A 20,954-nucleotide genomic window follows, 5' to 3' on the forward strand; every position below is an offset into this window, starting at 1 on the left:
CGTTTGAATATATCTAATATTTTTTTGTATTTATATTACGGTAGACGCAGTCTTCTAGAAGAATTCTATAAAATAAATACACAGCTTAGCAATTCTTGTTCCTGAAAGAAATTTCTAGATGTTAATGTTAATGTAAGCTATAAATGTCTGAATTCTTTGTTCAGCGTCAGTCAAATTACCTCATAAAATTGTTTTATTTATGTTCATTTTATATTAAAAATTATATAAAACAATGTCATATTATGTAAAGTAATTAATGCATTCAACTATTTAAAAATATATATATTTATACCATCCAAATTTTGGTAGCACCGATGATGTTGATGATGGACATGAACATACAGGTAAATCCGTATTGTGATTCTCTGAGCGAAAATAGACCAGACCTCTTGATGTCATGACATCAAGGGACAATGAAACTGAAGCAATTTCTTTGTTAGAAGAGTGATGCGATTCAATCAACGTGGAAATTTTGTGTATATATAATTTCGACTGATTAGTGTTGTTAGAAAATATAGAAACAAAATATTATGTTCATAAAACCATAAAATTGGGTCAAAATACTTACAACAGTAAAGTTGTATCCGTATTCTATTATTTAAATAACAATAGCTCTATTAAATTCCGATAGAACTTTGAACGCAACCTAATAACTCTAATATGCAATGCGATTACGGCATCCATTCAACGGCCTCATCGAATGCGTTGTTTTGGAACGGTAGCGAAATACTCATTTCAGGTAGTGCTACAAAAGCTGACTACAAATTAACACACGATGTAATTTGAACTGTAACTGTAAAGAAATTAGAGTGAAAGTAGCGGAAGGGACCGTCGAGGTGTATAGTAAATTGTGATCTTTTTGTTGACATCGCTGGTTTATTTAAGTGAAATAAGATAAATGGTCATCTCACGATATTTCGCTGTTCATACCAGCGCCGCATTGCGACGGCGCAGTGCCTGAATTCTTGTGATGATCAGTGGCTAGCAATATATAAAATTTCTATGATTAATAGAGTTTAGCTTACAAAATGTGAATATTGTTTATCTTCCTTCAAGTTTGTAATATTCGTTTAATGAGATATATTTAGGTGAATTCAAAATGGACTTAATAAAATACGCTTTAGTGCTGTTTTTTATGTTCGTCGACAGCGACGCCGGAGGTCATGGAGAGAAACATCAGTATGTATATAAGATTTTTTTATTATATTTAGTTATTAGCGATATATTGCTTTGCGCATAAACTGTCACTACATGTATTATTTCTAAAAAGTTTAATTAAAAATGGCTCAAGCGACATACATCAGTTAATTTATATTTGCTTTATGCGTGTGTTTAAAATTAATTTATATTTTAACAATTCGTTTTTTTTTCATTCTGTGAATATTTATGTAAAAAAAAAAAAGTATAATTAAATATTATTTTTTTATTTCATTTTCAGCGATCACGTCAAGTTACATGTGCCCGAATTCATCCACCACGACCATCATACAAAAGTGATTACAATACACCACCATCATCATAAGCCTAAGAAGGAACATCATCACCACCATCATCATCATCACCAACAAAAGCCACATATTATACCACACGGTAATCATTATCATCACCATCATAAGAAAACTCATTCCGTTTCTAAAGGTCATTCTAGTCATAAGGAACATGGCCATCATGGCCACCATGGTCATCATGGACATCACGGTCACCATGGCTCTCATGGGCACCATGGCTCACATGGTCATCATGGGCATGAACATAAACATCATGATGCACCATCTGTAGGCTACGACTCGCCATCTGTAAACTACGATTATCCCGCTATCAGCTATGAACCACCCAAATTTAATTACAATCCCGGTCCATCTTATGGAAGTGATTATGGATCTTTCACGCCTTCTGTACCAGATATTCCAAGTTCACCTCATGTACACGGTGTCGTTCATACAGTTAAACAAGTTAAAGTATTTGATTCTTTACCCGGTGCATTACCAAGTGTATCATCATCGGGAAAGGTTAATACAGCTGCGCATGGTTATGAAGTAAGAGAACAGGAAGAGGAGGGTGATGATGACGTATTCACTGCCGTTAACACTCTATCGCAAACGTACCCAGGCACTTTTGGATACGTGAGAAGTGCCGCAGCTCATACAGAAAACGATCCCTTTTCAGAGATCGCCCAACAGAGTACCGCTCAATCACCCAATCATGACCCTTTCGCAGCTATAGAACATCCAACCTCATTCGCAAATTACGAAGGTGCAACTGGGTCAGGTGACGCATTTGGTACCATATCTGTCCCAACTCAAGGTTCATCTTTACCAAACATTCACCCTTCACAATTCACTGGAAATGCTATAAATGATGCTACAGGATTTGATGACCCTAATAACATAATAATAGGTGATGTGAGTAGTACTGCTCTTCTATCTCCTGATGAAAGTTTTAGCGATGATTCGCCCGTGTCCTTTAGCAGAGAAGCTGGTATACAGCAAACTATTAAAACTGGCGGGGTTGAAAGCGTCGTTTATTAATAATGAGATTATTTATATTTAAGTATAAATAGATTTATATGTTTCTCGCGTGATCATTTGCACTTTTTTATTATGCATGCCTGTTTCATCCACATGATGATAACTTGCCAACAGTTTGTCGAATTGGTTGAAGTTTATGGTTACTATGTCATTCCTTTGGCTTTCAGCGTGAAGTTACGAACATCGGTTCGTAAATTCACGTTGTTATCGGTTCACGCTGTTAAGGTTATCGAACCTTCCTCAAAAAACCGTCCATTCAAAGATTGTTTTTTAATTCGTATTGGTGGTTACTGCATTTGACAAACAACCAGATTTATTATGTAGATAATTAAATATGAATTAAGGTTGAAGTACCAAAAAGTTTTTAGTAATAGAGGTTATTTTAGATGTAGTAGCGTAGTTATACAATGTTATACCATCGATATTTTAAATAGTGTTCAATAATTTTGTTTATCCTTGGATACACACAGTATTTTCACTATCATATTAGATTAATCTTATTCAGGAATTAGTATATTCATTATAATTGCGAAATAAAAGTATTTTTTTTTAAAAATGTTATTTGTGTCGATGGTATCACATACTTAATAGATAATAAACATAATTTAATTGAAAATTTTTCTTATTAATAATATCTTATTGTATAGGATTAACGTCACATTTTTATATGCACTGGTTATTCATTGTTATTATTTTGTTTAAATAAATATATTACTAATATTGTATGACTTTTTTTAACTACGAACAGGCCTATATATCGAAATAATATATAATCTGTCTTCCGACAATTAATAAGAAAAAAATGTTTTTATTATTTTTTTATAATTTTACAACTATTGGCTTTAAGACAATTTCTCAGTCAGACTTATCTAGATATTTTTCGGCATATTAAAAAATATAATGTTGATCTTTTTAATTACATTTGAATCTTATTTTCGAAATTATTTTGTTATAATATGAATTATTTGGTGTAAAAACAAACATAATAATAAAATTTTGCTATCATATTAAAATATTGACATGTTAGCAGCTGTTGTGATTTCTTTAAATAAAAGATTGAAACACGTAAAGTAAATTGCGCGTAATGTGCATACGACTTACATCGAACGCAACGGCTGCCTGTAATAATGTCACTGGTAGCTAACGAGACAAACGAAAATTGAATAAATCGGACATGCTCCACTTTCATGTTGTGTAACTCAAAAACAAACCAATATCGGCGTAACAATAAAAATAGACTTGTCAGTTGCGCAAGATACTTTTTATAATTTCCTACTTTTATCAGGAAGTTTGTTCTCGTTTCGTTTTTACAAATGCGAATGCTGTTATCTGTAAGTGTATCTCGTTTCATTGTTTTTATATAACGTAGGAAACGTTGATACATATTTATAATGGATATCGTACTCGGTTAATGTAAGTCGTAATGCATTTCTTTGAAAAATTCCAAGCTGTCAATTGTATTCTATTTCGTAAAGGAAACAGGAAATATATCTTTCTATTTATGTAATATATTGTATATAGATACATAAAAAAATCGTCTTTTACATTTTCATAATTATTTCGAAGTGTAATATAAAATTGATACAGATTGATTTTGATTTATAGAACATATATTTTTAACAGATTATTTATATCTAGATAGTGTCTTTCAATAAAAAAAGAACAAAAAACAACGGGCCAACTTTATTATCTTGGTGTGCGTGACGCTTGACGCTCGCCGAACATCATAGAACTTTAAATAAAACAGTACACAATGTGTGAATTTATGAAATTAAAATTTAAGAATTACCTAATATTATTTTTCATATTCAGATACAATTGATTTATTAGTTATCCTGCTTAGAAATCAATTAGAAATATATTTTTTAATGTGTAATTTTTCATAATATGTGATTATTAAAAGCTAAAAGTGTAATATTTATTTATATGAGTACATATATAAGAAACACTTAACACGTCTTTAGCTCTGGTCAATAAAGCCGAAAGTGAAATAAATATCTGTAAATATATCGTTTGAATCTTAATCCTCCAAGGTTTTTCACCTTTAAAGACGTATCACTCTGAATGTTACACACATCAAGTTTTACCACATTAATTTTAAGTGCTTAGTGATAAGTTGATTGTGTAACTTTTTCAATAAATAAATAAAAATGAATATGAGTATAAATGGTATCATATTTAATCCGAGAAATGTCACTAACATGGTTTGCCATACCATTCATCAACTCAACTCAACTATTCTCCAGAAAAATCCACTAACTCCATTCGTTTGACCATTTCGTCTTATTTTTACAAACAATTTAATTGTAAGAAATGAAAGTAGTTATTATTAAGTAACTGAATAATTTTATATTTATTATTATTTCAAATGATTGAATATAAAACATATATTCGGTAGCATTTAATCGTTTCAGAATTTTGTCAAAGCTTATAAAGAACATAACTTAAAGACGATAGTTTCCTGTTCTTAAATATAATCATCTTAATGACTGTTGATAGGAAGACTTTCAATTTCCTCCTTCGATTTGCGGTTCAATGGGGAAATTCTGCGTGTAATCTTGTCGTCAATCAATTCTTCATCATCGGTTACATTAAGTGTTTTTTGTTAAATTTATATTATCAAAGTACTCATTCTATATATAATAATTATAAATGAATTATAATTATTTTTTAGCCTGTTTCTAAGGAACTGGGATCAGAGATTGTGTCATCTCAGTGCCAGAACGCGCAGATTGTACCACTAAAGTTACAAAAATGTTCTCTACTGAACAGTGTGAGAACTGAGATGGTCCAATGCTGTACATTGTGCTTAATTTATCTTAAAAATCATCTCGTGCTTGGTGGTGAAAAAAATGATGTATTTGTATCGGATCCCCCAGCCCCAGGCATTGGAGCAAGCCATTTAAGCACAGCGCTTATTTTAATATTTCAATCAAGCGTAGTCAATTACGTTCGTGACAAGATAATTATGTTCTGACAGATTTTTTACAAATTGTATCAAATCGTAGAAATCTTATTTATAAACATAACTCTCACGATACAATAGGATATAATGGGAAACGGAAAAGTGACAGAGAAATTAATAATAACAAAAAGGTCTTCGTGAATTTTCTAATCCATCCGACAATTGTTTTCACGTTGCAATGAATAATACCGAAGCTTAAATGGTGATTTATAATTTATCTTTAAAAATATTCTGTATATTTTTTTATTTGAAATATTTTTTTAAGCGTTTTATATATTGACTTGCTGTTACACATCGGTTTCGCTGGGTATTAAATAAAAATGGGGAAAGGATTAGCGGAATCCCTGTAATGACCATTCTACAGACAATTCCGTGTAGATTAGTCATTGGTCACATATCGATACGTTCAGTAGTTTAAACGTGATTAACGCGAGTGTTGTCAATATTACGAGTAGGTGTATACTGCTGTACAGTAATCGTTGTATGATAAATTTGTTTTTATATTTTGTTTTTATAATTTAATTTGTCAATCCTCATTTCTTATTTTTATGTGTCTATCAGTGTGCTTCTATCGGTCAATGCTATTTTATATGGCAACTTAAATTCATGTCAGGAAAAGTCACAAAAACCAATTTGCAAAATACAATATCTATTATGTAAATAAAGATATATATTTTTTTAACATAAAATATTATAAATTTGTCTTTGTATACACACATTCATCTTCTTGAGTTTAGATAGTTTTTTTCGTTTACATTAATACAAAATAAGGATTTTTAATTGAATTAAAGTTATAATTTTAGATTACCCAATTTCTTTAAAACATAAATGTTTACAATGACTAATCAACTATAAAATATATATATGATGTCGATACAGTTAGTTGCTGAGACCAATAATTTTCTTTTACAAGTTTTTTTATAAAGTTGTGTCTTGTGACTGTATTTTCATGAAGGACAAAAGAAGCGTGTCGAAACCCAGCGTGATTGCTGTACTGATGTTAATCTTGCGCTATTCCATAGGACTTTCACATTTAAGGAAACTCACTGAAGAAAATCTTTATTTATTCGGTAGTGAAATCAAATCAATTGTATTAAATGCAAATATCTACTAAAATATCGAAATCATTTACTTGATGAGGACAAGGTTAGGCGCTTACTTCACCACGCTGCTCCAACACGAGGTTTTCACCAGTGCCATGCTGTTTTCCATTATAACCGAGCGCTAGGCGACTTTTTAAATATATTTATTTGTTTATCCATAATGAAAAAAGAACATATTTTTAAATGTTTTTTTTCGGTTATGTGTTCATGATTGTAGTATGCTGTGCATTGACGCTGATTATTAAGTAAAAACTTTTTAGAGTTATTGATGACAGTTATATGAAGACTTCTTGGTCTATTAACGTAAGTTGTTACGAATAAAAAAAAATGTCCTTGACTTTTGTAATCTCTTAAATAAATAGTTAATATTTCTATATATTTTGTTTTATTTATATACAATATACGTATCTACATACTAGTATTATTTTACCGAATTTATTTAACTTGTATATTTATTTTTTTATTTAATTCATTACAAATTTCCTTACAATCTTACTAGAAACAGATTGTAGAACATTTTTATATATTAACACGTATTTTTATACTATATATTTTATTAGTAAGAGTAAAAAATATAAAATATAAACTATTTAAACCAGATGACTTAATTAAAAAAAAAAACACTTAAAAAAGAAAAATCTTAACGATATAGGTATTTATTTTATTTCAGAATTATCTACTCTTTTCTCATCTATGTATTCTTTCTTTATATTTTTTTATAATATAAAACAATGTCACTTTCTGATTCTCGTTTAAAGGATTTTGATTCGTTTCAATAAAAGAAAGATCGATAAACGAGGCAGGTTTGTATTTTTTTGTAAATATGTTACATAAATGGCTGGAGGTTTTCGTACGCCTTTTTGGGTAAAGCTGGCTAAACATTTGTACATCAATCAAAACAATTTTCTAGAAAATTGTACATTTTAAAAAGGTCTACAGAAAACCCTGCATAATAGCAATGTCTATCTTGTAAGGAACACTAATATTAACTATATTTATTTGTAATATAACTACAGTTTTATCGTAAAGCTTTCTCCAAATCATTACTAATCCTTACAAAAATAAATAATATAGATATTTAATATAGATTTAAATTTTCTTTTGAAGTATAATATTCGAATGAATACTTTATCACCGTTTCGAAATTGTCTGCAACGAAAAAAAGCGTTCGCTACGGAACGACTAAAATTATCCAATTATTTTTTTTAATTTTTTTTTTATTTACATTTTGCTCTATGTATATAATAAAATATATATTATAAATATATCTACTTCTTTATTAATAATTTTTAAGAGAAACCGTATCACTAGTAGATATATCATACAAATACCATTATAAAAGTACCAATCAACGCAATCAGGCAGCCTTAAATGATTAAAAAACTAATTTATAATTGACTTGTATTAACATGATAGTCTTTAACAAAAGGTCATGAATAATTTTCATTCTACATTAATGAACTTACCATTATAAGTAAGAAAGTAAGTACTGCTTACCAGTGGCGTAGCTATCGTAGGGCCAGGTGGTGCAGTGCACCAGGGCCCCTGAGCTCTGGGGGCCCTCTAACCTAAGCTATCAAAAGAGCTTTGAATAGAGATGAAGTATGGATTTAACTTACTAATGATATGTTCAACTCACTGTATCCTGTATTCTTATTCCTATCTATAATTTTGAAGGCCAATATACGTTGAAGAGGGGGCAAGGGCACGATTCTTTTTCTATGCACCGGGGCCCTTACCCACCTAGCTACGCCACTGTTGCTTACTTTAGCACTTTTTACACTTGCTGTAGCAAAGAGTGAGGTGATGTAATAGTTTATAAATGTCTTACTATAAGTAACGGGTTCAAATACGCTACTCCAGTGCGTATAGGTGAATATAAAATGCATATTGCATATGTCATCCAATGCAGGTAACCTAACGATGATTAGCTTCACCTCCGAGCTTAAGATGAAAGTGAGGTGAGTGAGGTGATAACAATATGAGTAGTGCTATATTGTCTCGTTTAATGCCAATCTTAAATGAAAATAACGTACCTACCTACCTATTTAAAATAAAAATATTATTGAATGTAATTTACTTTTGATTTTTTTTTTTGTCTTCAACTAAACTATAATTTCATTTGTTTTACAAATACCATTTTTGAGATCAATGAAACTTTCAAATTGTTCATGATTTGGAGACTCATGATTAGGTTTCAAGATATGCAAGGCAAAAACACACAATGAACTTAATATTTAACATTAAACCGTTTATGTGTATTATCACGTGTAGTTACATCTTTATTTAAACAAATTATAATTTCCAACAAAGATTTTTAAAACTAAACATCATTGTCAGAAATAATTTTTTCAGAGGTTAATTCGTGAAAAAGAAAGTCACGTTAATATTGTATAGAATATAATAATATCAACAGTTTCTTCTTAAAATATAATTTCACAACAGTCTCTTAGAAACTAAATAATAAAAAATTACTCTTTATTTTAATATGAGCATTCGATTTTTAAACCTGTACATTACGAAATGATATCGTTCTTTAAGCTAATTATAATTGAAAAAAAAAATTACAATAACTAAATATCCTGTATTATAAAATATTTATAATTGTGTTTTTAATTAATGACCTTACAACAAGCTGATTAATTTTTTTTTCTATATACATTTTATTAAGATTCATGATTTAATAGATTGTAAAACATTATCATAAAATGTTATATAATCTGTTAAAAAAACATATTCCCTAAATCTTGGCTAGGTTACATTATCCCGATTTATAGTGAGACGTATAACCAATCGGAATGTAATAGACAATTGATATATAGCGACGATTAGCGTAATTTATGGGCCGTTATAAAAATATCACCATAAATTTTATAGGAACATTTTGACGCATTTAACTTTCAATAGTTGTAACGTTACATTTTCTTAGTACTGTATCAGATTAACATTTGCTTTGTTATATTTATTGATGTGGATATTTAGAGGATTTCAGCTTTATATTTTAGGCATTAAAATGTTACGCCTTGATCAAAAACGAGCAATAAAAAAACAAGGACGATTGAAGTTCCATCCTAGTACCAAATTCGAAGGTACTAGGATATCTAATCGATAATCTACGATAATTAATTCAAAAATGGAATTACAGTTTATATTTGTAAAAAAAAATATTTAAAATTATATTATTTCGCAGTGAGATAAGAAATTCCGCGAGAAAGCTAAACGGTACATTCAGAAAAACTCAATCTTAGTACGCTATAGCTCAGTATCCATGTTCGTCTCCACTGAGGGCATATCCACCGTGATCGCCACCCTCGAAGCTTACGGGGCTGTCTTCGTGACCGTGACTCTCCTCCGCTGCTCCCCAGCCGTGACCTGCAATATAAATGTTATGAATCATGAAATACGTAACAATTTCAAAAGCAATTATTCCAAACATCGATAGCCAGATAGTAAAATTCGTGATTCACTCAGCATCAATTTTTCCAAAAACTATATAGAACTAGAAAGTCGTGATGGCCCAGTGGTTACAAGACACGAATCTTAATCTCTGATTTTGAGTTCAAACTCACTAATTTGTATTTATAATTGAATACGTGTTCAGAGGTGAATGAGAATCAGCCACATTTATCCACCAATCCGCATTAGAGCAGCGTAAGCTCCAAATCTATCTCTCATAATGAGAGGCCTTTGCCCAGCAATGGGACATTAACATGATAAAATAAGCCAATGAAAAACGACGTTCAAGTGATTCAGTGTTCTTAATAAGTGAACACACTTATTAAGAACTGTTGAGAAACAAAATGTGCATAAGATATTTCTTTCTTCTCTTCTTCTTCTTCTTCAGTCTTTTATTTTTGGCTCTCGATTTTGTTAGTGAAGAAGCCTATTGAAAATCTCTATCTACTTTCAGTTCCAGCACGTTGATTGTAACTTTTAACACAACAAATTCTGAGCAGAACCTTTTCAAAGTACGATATAAATAATTGCCTACTTTTTTACAAGTGTTCTAAAAGTACTTGCAAAATTTTATTTTTTATGATGTCATAGACAATGGCGCTGTAAGAAATATAAACCTTGGGAACTAAGATGTTGAGCCTGTAGTTACACTGGCTCACTCATCTTTCAAACTGGAACACAACAAGTACTGGTGAGTACTCAAGAGTAAGTACTGGTGAGTACTGAGTACTGGTGTTTGGCGGTAGAATATCTGATGGGTGGTACCTACGCAGACAGGCTTGCAAAAAGCCCTACCACCAATAAAATAACATAAAAATAGTTTTTACAATATAAGTCAACATTATAATAATAATAAAAATAAATTGATAAACTATACTAATAAACTGAAGTTAATGAGAAGAAAGTATTATTAATAAGAAGTTTTTTTGGTATACCTAACTGAAAAACACTAGTAAACCAATATACACTGGCTGACCAAAAACACACTTGACGACGCATCGCGTCTCTCAGGTTTTAATATATAATAATATTGTATGAGTATCTGTTTCACTCGATTTAAATTTAATCTATTGACATACATAGTATGCATGTATTTCGCGCTTATGTTATGAATAAACCGTATGAATAATAATAAGTAATTCCTCTAGAGTAAGATAAAGTTATTAGATCTTAACCGGGACTGTCATTAGAATCTTTTACTCCCGAATAATTTAATTTTTATTTCGTAAAAACTAAATAGAAACTCGCAGCAGAAAACTAACGTGATTTATTTAGAAGGGTATGCAATATTGGCTTTAATCATTATAATATTTAAGTATATAAGCATCAAAATTGCATATCACTGTAAGTCGGTTTCAACATTTCACTAGTGATATATAGTAAGTGAATTCTTCTAGGATTACATTGTCGTTAACAAATTGCTGAAATCCAATTAAATGGGATATAGACATGCGAATTGTTTGAAAGTAATCTGCGCTTTGTACAAAAATAGGTCCACTTCAATATTTTTTAATTTGTACTGTTATTTTTGGGTACTTTTTGATGCGCAATAATATCTTATATATTTATAGCGTAAGCCGATTTTTTCCCAGTGATTATGGGACGATTATGGAGTCTCATTATGAAGAGCTTCAGCCGTGCAGAATGTGCAGAAAAAGAAGATTCTTGATCGCAATTTATTAAATTGTTACGATTTAATAAAAAAATAATTTTAGAGAGCAGATAACATTTACCTGTTAGAGACCGGTACTACGACTGTATAAGAAAAAAATGAAAAACGTAAACAAAATTAAAGGAAATCGTTTTTGACAAACTCCAATTCTAACTGACCTAATGTATAGCTACTATTTGATATTAAAAATTTAATTTAAAAGAGGTGTCATAATTTTGGCGCCATATGTAGATGAGCGACTAGCAGTTTACATTTTGAAATGAAATCAAAACAAAACCTGTCATAGGTTTCGAAATTCCTAAAAAATCTTTTGAATAAACGCGATGTTTCGCGGAAGACCCACTAGTTGTCAATAATTTAAATAGTCAGTAAAAATATATGTAGTTTACATTATTATGTTTTTCCTTTAGTTAACATTATAGCTTTATTTAATACATATAGTAGAGTATAATATATAAATATGTTATTGTTGTAATTGAAAAACGTAGTGTTATTAAAACATGGTCACCCATTACGCTCGACGTAAATAAAATTTTCGCTACATTTTCGTACACGACCCTATGACGTCATAAAATTTTATTACCAATTTTATTAAGATCCATTCCCCTACATATAAAACGCATATATACTGTTAGTAACATTTAACATGTACGTACCTCCGCCAAAGTGTGGCGCTGGTTTGGGCTCCCCATACGTGTATCCAAGAACTTCGTAGTGGTCATCTCCTCCACCGCCGCTCTTGTGATGTATATGCTTGACTATTGTGTGCTTGTGGTGATGGTGTTTCACAAACACCGGGACGTGAATTATCACTTTCTTGTGACCACCGCCGCCGCCACCCGCTGAGATCAGCGAAGACAGCTCAGCTACGCAAACGAGTGCCAACTGTAATTTTACAAATAAATTTAAATTAATTTATTCGTTTACAATTGATTTTTTTTATCAACTTAAAGTATTATATTCTTAATGCTTTTTTTATAATAAATTACTATTAAATGTAAATAAAATTATAATAAATAAATTAACCACTATATTCATATGTCTTAATTTTATCATTCTAGCTAGTCGTAGCCCATTGAATGTCTTAAAATTGTCCTTGTTTTTACAAACACACCTGTGTACTATTCTACACAGTATAATACATATTAAATAAAGTGCCCTTTGTAGTCGACTTTCAGAATGACAATCATCGTTCTACGGTTAGTCAAATCATAAAATATATATATGAAGAGGTAAGAGTTTATTTTCTCATATCCTCGGGTCTAGATATACTGGCCCGTCAAACTAAATCAAACAAATAGTATGCAGTTTAAAATTTAATTAACTATTCAAATGGTATCTTCTTAGAGAAACACACGTGGATCTCTTCCGGTAAAACGTTAATACTACTGTCTGATAGACTTAGTATAATTACGATAAACCTAATTGACACATACGTCACAAAAATAATATATCAAAACTGTTCAAACAACAAAAAAAAGTTCTCGCAATGCATTTGACAAATAGGTTATAATTCGCAAAATAGTTATTTCAACTTCGCTCAGCTTTTTATAACGAAATGACTACCGTTGTACTATATAATTAAAATAACATTTGACATTACATAAGTGCATAATAATTACAAAGCTTTCTAAAGGTATTACAATAGAATGTCGCCATGTAAGCCGCCCAACAACCATCTCAGTCATTTAACGTAGCTATTTTTATGTTGTAATAAAATGTTTCGCTTTCAAACAAATAAAACTAAAACACAAAATGTTTTTACCGCGATCATTTTTAGCCTCTCACTAAGTTCTTTTTTTATTTTTTCTGTTATGACGTATCGGATAAGAAAGGAAAATGAATGTATCCGGCTGAAGGTTCACGCAGACTTGAATTTGTAAAGCGAAAAAAAAAAAAGAAAATTTTACATAATACCGTACACTCACGTGGAAAAATTATAACACGTTTTTGTTCTATCAATTGTCTGTTTATAAGTACAGAAATTTGAATGATGTTCTATTTTCAAAACAGACAGATTTTTTATGCGTAAATTTTAATCTACTTTTTCCGGGTTATATGCTTTTAATTCTTTAGTACAATGAAGAACAAAATACATCGATGTAGTCTGATTATTTTAAATTAACTAGAAAATTGGTACAGTCACGCTCAGCGTGCTTTGTTTTATATTTAGTGATAAGCGTCCGCTCATGCTAATTACTATCGTTAGTTCCGGTCTCATGTAATATTATCGTCAATCTATTTGGTGTAAGACCAAAGTTCTTATTACCTTTAGATACGGACTAGATTACAAATTTATTTCTAGACCGTACAGTCCAATGATCTACGTCGCGTAATAAAAAATCATCAATGAATATAATGAATGATGATGACGTTGACGTTGGTGCGCGTATGAAATTTATAATAAATTTTATATGTAAAGCTATTTTAATATCTTGTCGAAGAAAATTAAACAATCTTACATTGAAAACGATATATATCTCATACACTATTTAACTTCACAATACGATTGAATTTTTAGGGTTTGTTACGAATCTTTTTTCTTATTAATTTTGAATAACGATATATATGACACAGAAATACACAAAATATAGGATTAAAGTTAATTATATCGAAGAATAATGTAATATTATGTAGTGCACTTCACATATAAATTATAACATGACCAAATGTAAAATCACGACTGTATATCACTTCTACATGTACTTTAGTGTAGATCTAATTTCAACTGTTATTGTCCACTCACCAAAAATCGTGCGGACATCGTGAAGAAGTGAAGACCAATCTGTGATGCAGTTAGCTGGTGTGTGATAAAGAAATTTAAACTAAACTTCCTTTTATATTGCAACGTGGTCGCGTTTCGCGACACTGCCTCTCGGTGCCTTCGATCTAATCCACATTCAAAATTTGCTAAAGAAAATTGAATTTTATTTCGTAATAATAAGGTTTAAATTATTAAATGAAAAGCCATGGTTAATATTTTACATAAATATCTTACATTTTATTCGAAATTGAACCTGTAAGCTGAAGCAGAAGGCTCAAAATTGACTGCAGGCATGTGCTTATTTAAAACTCCATTATTAGAGTGAAAATATGATTTAATTTGGCTGGATAATTAGAAATAGGGACTGTAATATAGGTACCTGTAGAAAATATATATATTCTTTTATATTTTCTATGTGATATGAAAAAAACAACTGAAACATATGATAATATCGAAGGATTACAAAGATACGAGCAGTAAACTATTTTGTATTCACGTAAATAACTTTGTGCGAGCCCGTCTGGGTAGGTACCACCCACTCATCAGATATTCTACCGCCAAATAACAGTACTCAGTATTGTTGTGTTCCGGTTTGAAGGGTGAGTGAGCGCTCCCTCGCTCGCAACCTGTAACTACAGGGACAGAGTAACATAACACCATAGTTTCCGAGGTTGGTGGCGCATTTTCAATGTAAGGAATGGTTAATAATTCTTACATCGCCATTGTCTATGGGCGGTGCTGACCACTTAACATCAGGTGGCCCATATGATCATATATCCGTCAACCTAAGTCATAAAAAAAGTCTTTTTTATTTATAGCCGTATGTTATCTTATTAAAACAAGATTATGTATTTTTATTAATAGAGATCACATTCGCATCAAAATTTATCCATTTCTTTATTCACATCTTATTATATTATATAGATATAAGTTTTACTAATTTCGTTTGGATACAGAAAAAAAGGTCCAACAATTTTCTATATTAAAGAAGTAATACATTTATATGAGTAACCATCAATTTTATCGTAAAGAAAAAAGCATAGTGTAATCATTGCGTTTTCTTTTTTACAAAAAGTTGTAAAAAATCTCTTAGAATTTATTCCGCATAGAGAAAAAGTTAGGTTAACGATACAGCCCACAAAAGGTATGCTTTTACACAATCAGAAGTAATTTAATAATAAATGAGTCTTTTATTTGCCTATAAAATACTTATCAAGTAAGTCGGGTTTAGTAGTAAGTAAGTAGGGTAGATACCCTACTAAATAGATACTTAAAAACCGACGATAACCTGTCATCGACATGGAACCGTAACAACAATTAATATCATCCAAAACTAATCTTTGGACAATAATTGTCCCGAAACGAGTTTAATGATCGTAATGTCGGTCGGAATTACGGGGATGAATGATAGGGATAGACTGGGGAAACACTTAAAATAAAACATGAGGTTTAATTGATATCGTATCAAATTAACCGTGACAGTTTGGCGTGATCCTAAAATAACTTGGTAGTACTAATAATAAACACTCATCGAAGGAGCTTCTCTAAAAGATTAATTATTGAGAAGGCTAATTACTAATAACGCCTTCGATACTTCGATAATCTTATATACTAACTAAACTAATGGTTACTGTATTTGAGGTAAGGCAACAGAAATTTATAAGGACTATTGTGGTGAAGGAAATATCTTTTAGAAGACGATCTTGGAGGACCATTTGTTTTTGAAAATAATGATTTATACTATAGTGCCTATAGTGGTATTCGCTAATGATTTTTCAGCAGTTTTTCAATGTATGTCCAGATATTGATGCTTGTTAAAGCATTTATTTAGGATATCAAATAATCTTCTAGTTATTTTATTTGTAATGTTAATGAAATTGATCTTACTTCTTTTGTATGATCATAAAATCATTTAATAAGGGTTTCATGTAGAATTATGTTAATGGTTTTTATTATATCACACTAAATTAACTGTACTAAGAATCTTGTCCAGTAAGTTATGGTAAGGTAAATTCTTTGTTTAACTTTAGGCAGAAGATACTTCGTCTCATGTCAGTGTGATGCTGCTAAAATTGAATTTGAGATTTTGTATTGATAAACTTATCTTAGTTAACGTGTGTGTGAATTTAACTCGAACTATGTAAATCATATAAATTTGTCACCCGTTGTCTCTTAAGTCGAGCTCACTTCTAAGAAAAAAAATTTTTTTTTGCTATTGAGGAAGCGAAACGGTAGACAAACGCTTCAAGAAACTCATCCAACATCTATACTTTTGCCGACAAAAGAGTTCCACGTTAGTGGACACTGTAATATAACGTACTTGAATAAAAGAATCATCAATCCAAGTAGGTAGTTGCCTTGTTATTGTCTCTCCCCGCCCACGTTGCAACATAAACATACCAAGAAAACTCTTTTGACACAGTTCCACTTTCTATCCCCATAAACAATAATTGAACTAATTGACTCAATCATATTGTCATTTATTATTTTTATGAAGATACTGTTTTCATTTTTTATCTGTGGCCTATAGGCCACATGTGAATACGAACAGTACAAGAAAAACAAACTCCTATCCAGATTTCACTCTTGTTTCAGCTGAAAGTGAATCTTGTGCGCAAATGACCTACATCGCAAGCGTAGCTGCGCGTGCGCACATTACGACTCTCACTGTTTGTGTTGATGATTGTTGTTTTGTATTATGTTTCCGTTCAGAAAGCTTCAACGGAAATAAATAAAGAAGTCAGAGTGAGTGTGGGTGATGTTAAATTAGCTACCATACTGTAGTCGCATAGAATTTTACGTCAATATTCTTTATTTTGGATACAATTTTATCCTTTTTTTGGAAGACAAGGTAATATTTACTCCCAAAGTAATAACTGGGGATGAAATATTGAAAAAATATATTATATTCTGTATTACTGTATTAGTACTGATCTATAATGAATCGTTTGACAGTGGATCAAGTATGACAATTGATCGTCCTTTAACAAAACGCATTGAAATATAACTACACATTAACAAATAATCTTGCTAGAAATTTTATCAATCAAATTACAACGATATATAAATCAACTTATAACTAACTGACTGAACGTATTTTTTAGTCTAGTCAATGTTAGATCTATATGAGATGAAAGTGTGACAGTCGTGAGATTTTTATCATAATATAGACGTAGTACAATAATACCTTCATGATGATTACAATCCCATAAATGTCGAACGATTCGTTGCTCCAGTGTGAACTGGTGCATTTTTTCTTACGATATCTTCACCGAGACCCAAGATGTGAATAATTATACAAATGAAGCACTTGAAAACTTGTTTACTTGGTGGTAGACCTTTGTACGTGCCCGTCTGGTTAAGCGGGGTACTTACTACTCCTCAGATGTTGTACCAAACAGCAAAATTTTAGTATTGTTGTGTTCCGGTTGTAAAGGTCATTGAGCCAGTGTAACTTCAGTACCGTCAGGCACAGGACATAAAATAATAGGTCCCAAATTTGGTGGCACAATGGCATTTTAAGGTTTTTTAATATTTCTTACAGTACCGATATGTATGAGGTCAACCTACATAAAATATTTAAATTAAATAGTATTTAAAAAAACCGTGGTATTTCGCATAAAGTTACGTCATCCACTGTACCATCTTGGCTTCATATCAAATGCACTATTTTCAAAATATTTAAGAATATTTCAATTCAATAAAAAATCGCGCACGGAGTTGTGCGAGAATTGGTAGTGTTAAAGTTTATATGGAAATTAAGCGCATAAGCCTAAAATTAAAACAAATAATCCCGTATAATGAAACAAATAAAGTAGAACATAAACATTAATTACTGCAGTACAACGAAAAATTAATTTCGTTTAAATATACTCAAATAGCCTCAGACTTATAGTTATTTAGACATTTAGAAAATGTTGGTTTTAATAACATTGCTACACACTTTGGCATGACAGTGAATCTAAGGTGAAGGTGACAGGAGAGCTGATATCGGATGAGCCAATGAACCGTGTCGTGAGCCAGTCAACTCGAAACAAAGTTTCCTATGTGCGAAGGTCAGTGAAGAAACGCACGTTTCTCCCGCGGACAATCAGGTAGAAAATATTTTATTGGTTTCATAACTTGACATTGATACTTGAATTTTTATACTTCAGATGTTTGGCAACGATAAAGGTTTAGGGTTCTGCCGAATAAGGAAGTCCATTTATAATAACTTAATTAGCCTTTATAAAATTTCTATCTAAATCTAATTCATAGAAACTTCGTAATACTGAAGGTTTAGTCATTGTTATTATGTCAAATTCAGAGATTTCGGCCACTGTCGATTTAATACACTTCCAGCTTCCAGACTCCGGGTTGTTAGTGAGAATTTTTCTACAGAAAAAGACAATATTATAAATATTGGATTTGCCTGGGATTAGAACCCGGAGACTCGGGATTATAAAACTGCAAATACAGAGTTCCCGAGTTAATCAAGTGATTAGATCAATCTTGCCACTACTGATTTAAAAAAGAAGTGTGCTGAAATAATTACTCAACGCCAAACCATCAAAATCACATATAAAATAAAATAAGATACATTTAACCATCGACTTTCGAATGATTCTAATCGAGGAAGCGCCGAGAACATTGGTATGAAAAAAACAAATATAATGTTGCGTAAACCATTTCCATTTCATAAGTATACTTTCACATAACTATATTAATGTATGCTTTATTTATTTGACAATTAAGACTTCAAATATAACGTAACTACGAGGACTAATTGTTATCGCCTAGTCGTCGAAATTCAACCATAATAATAACCACTGATATGTTCTGACGATGATTCTGTTCTTTGTCTAAATATTAATAATAATATATAACAACATTTCAATATAAATTAAAAAGCTACATATTTTATATATACATCTATATCACGCATATATTTGTATTGCAACTTGCAGAAACTCCGATTTACTTGAATAATTATTTTTAATTTCGATGGTCCGTTTATTGAGCGTGGTATACAAAATTACGCTACAATATACGATCGTAAAGCAAGTAGATGTCAACTAATATGGAAAACTGTTTAAATTTGTTATATTAAATCCATTTAATTAATTAGATATTCAATTTTTTTTTATTTATATTTGCCTTATATCCGTTATGCATACCAAGTACTCATAGAATATTAATCAAATATACTTACCTATTTTTTATGAGCTAAGTCTATTCGCGTATTAATAATCTTAGATATAAGATACATATTCATATTAATAGAAAATATATGTCCCTTTAGTATAAATATATTATACTTAATAGAGATTGACAACGATTCTTGACTAAAATTAAATATTGTGCTAAAATAATAATATTTCGTTTCATATTTTTCATTATACTTTATTTTCATTTACATTCACCACAAATAATAAATTTAAAACTTTTATCCTAGTAGAAAACAAATGAGGTTTAATTTCAAATCAATCGACAACGTCGTCTGATCATCATCGTTTTGTAAGAACGCCTATCTTCTTCATAACTTAACTTCATATTGCGTTTACGATGATAGATTTTCAATATCTATAGCTCTTTATAAGCAAACATCCCTGCTCATAAATATATGTCATCTCCACTCATAAACGAACCCTAACCTCTCGCCTCAAATGAATTAAACTTCATACTATTTAACTAACACGAAATTAAAAAAAATATATCAAATATTCTTTCAATTGTCGTTGACTATAATAAGGTATGTTTAAATAATTTTCTCGCAAATTACAGGATATATTTTGATTTTCATCATTAAAGCCAGATGACTCTGTACCGTTTTTAAACAAGCTATGGTTTGGTTCAGGCTGCGACTATATAAAGGAGAGCGAATTTTTTCAACGCAGCTCAAAGAATACAGGGTTATCCTGTGCTGTAAGCGGGAAAATAAACAAAGCTTAAAAAATATATATTAAATTCTTAATACTCTCCGTTTCTGTATTTGTTGATTTTTAATAATTTTGTGTTTTTTCTAGGTTTTAATAATAAAACAATGATACGATACGGTTTTTCTACGTCTGATTTATTACACAATAAGGATGACATGTTTTATAATAATATATCGATAAAAACGACTTAAAATCTTGGAGCGTATTCGTGTATAATTTCTAATAAATTATTATGGCTAGATAAAATAAATTTAGGAATTTAATTTAGTGTGATTAAGTAAGTACTTTTAGTTTTATATTTAATAAGCCTTCTATTTAATAATCGTATGTAAACTAATACCATCTAGTGTCTGCGTCTAGAGTTCCACAACGTCCTGAATGCAGTTGCAATTGCACTCATCTACCTTAGAACACTTACAAAGAGCGCGCTTTTCGAAACATATTAATTTCATCTTCAACAGCTTCATTACTTATGACGCAATCAAGTAAAATTACATTAAAATCAATTTATAAATTACATTTACATGTAGTTACAGCTATAAAACATT

General features: G+C 30.6%; 2 protein-coding genes across 2 annotated transcripts; one reads left to right on the forward strand and one right to left on the reverse strand.

Annotated features, from left to right (window-relative positions):
• Nucleotides 1-1,099: 1,099 nt before the first annotated feature.
• Nucleotides 1,100-2,594, forward strand: LOC125076293 (zinc transporter ZIP10-like). The gene is made up of 2 exons (XM_047688385.1): nucleotides 1,100-1,179; nucleotides 1,439-2,594. The coding sequence occupies exons 1-2, from the start codon at nucleotides 1,100-1,102 to the stop codon at nucleotides 2,526-2,528; spliced, it is 1,170 nt and encodes a 389-aa protein (XP_047544341.1). The 3' UTR covers nucleotides 2,529-2,594.
• A 7,261-nt stretch (nucleotides 2,595-9,855) lies between these two features.
• Nucleotides 9,856-14,488, reverse strand: LOC125076196. Its single transcript, XM_047688227.1, has 3 exons — nucleotides 14,471-14,488; nucleotides 12,381-12,609; nucleotides 9,856-9,968 (listed from the first exon to the last, which is right to left on the reverse strand). Exons 1-3 carry the CDS (start codon nucleotides 14,486-14,488, stop codon nucleotides 9,856-9,858), a joined length of 360 nt encoding a protein of 119 aa, XP_047544183.1.
• Nucleotides 14,489-20,954: the final 6,466 nt, after the last annotated feature.

This window comes from Vanessa atalanta, chromosome Z (assembly GCF_905147765.1).
Source record: "Vanessa atalanta chromosome Z, ilVanAtal1.2, whole genome shotgun sequence".
NCBI classification, from domain to species: domain Eukaryota; kingdom Metazoa; phylum Arthropoda; class Insecta; order Lepidoptera; family Nymphalidae; genus Vanessa; species Vanessa atalanta.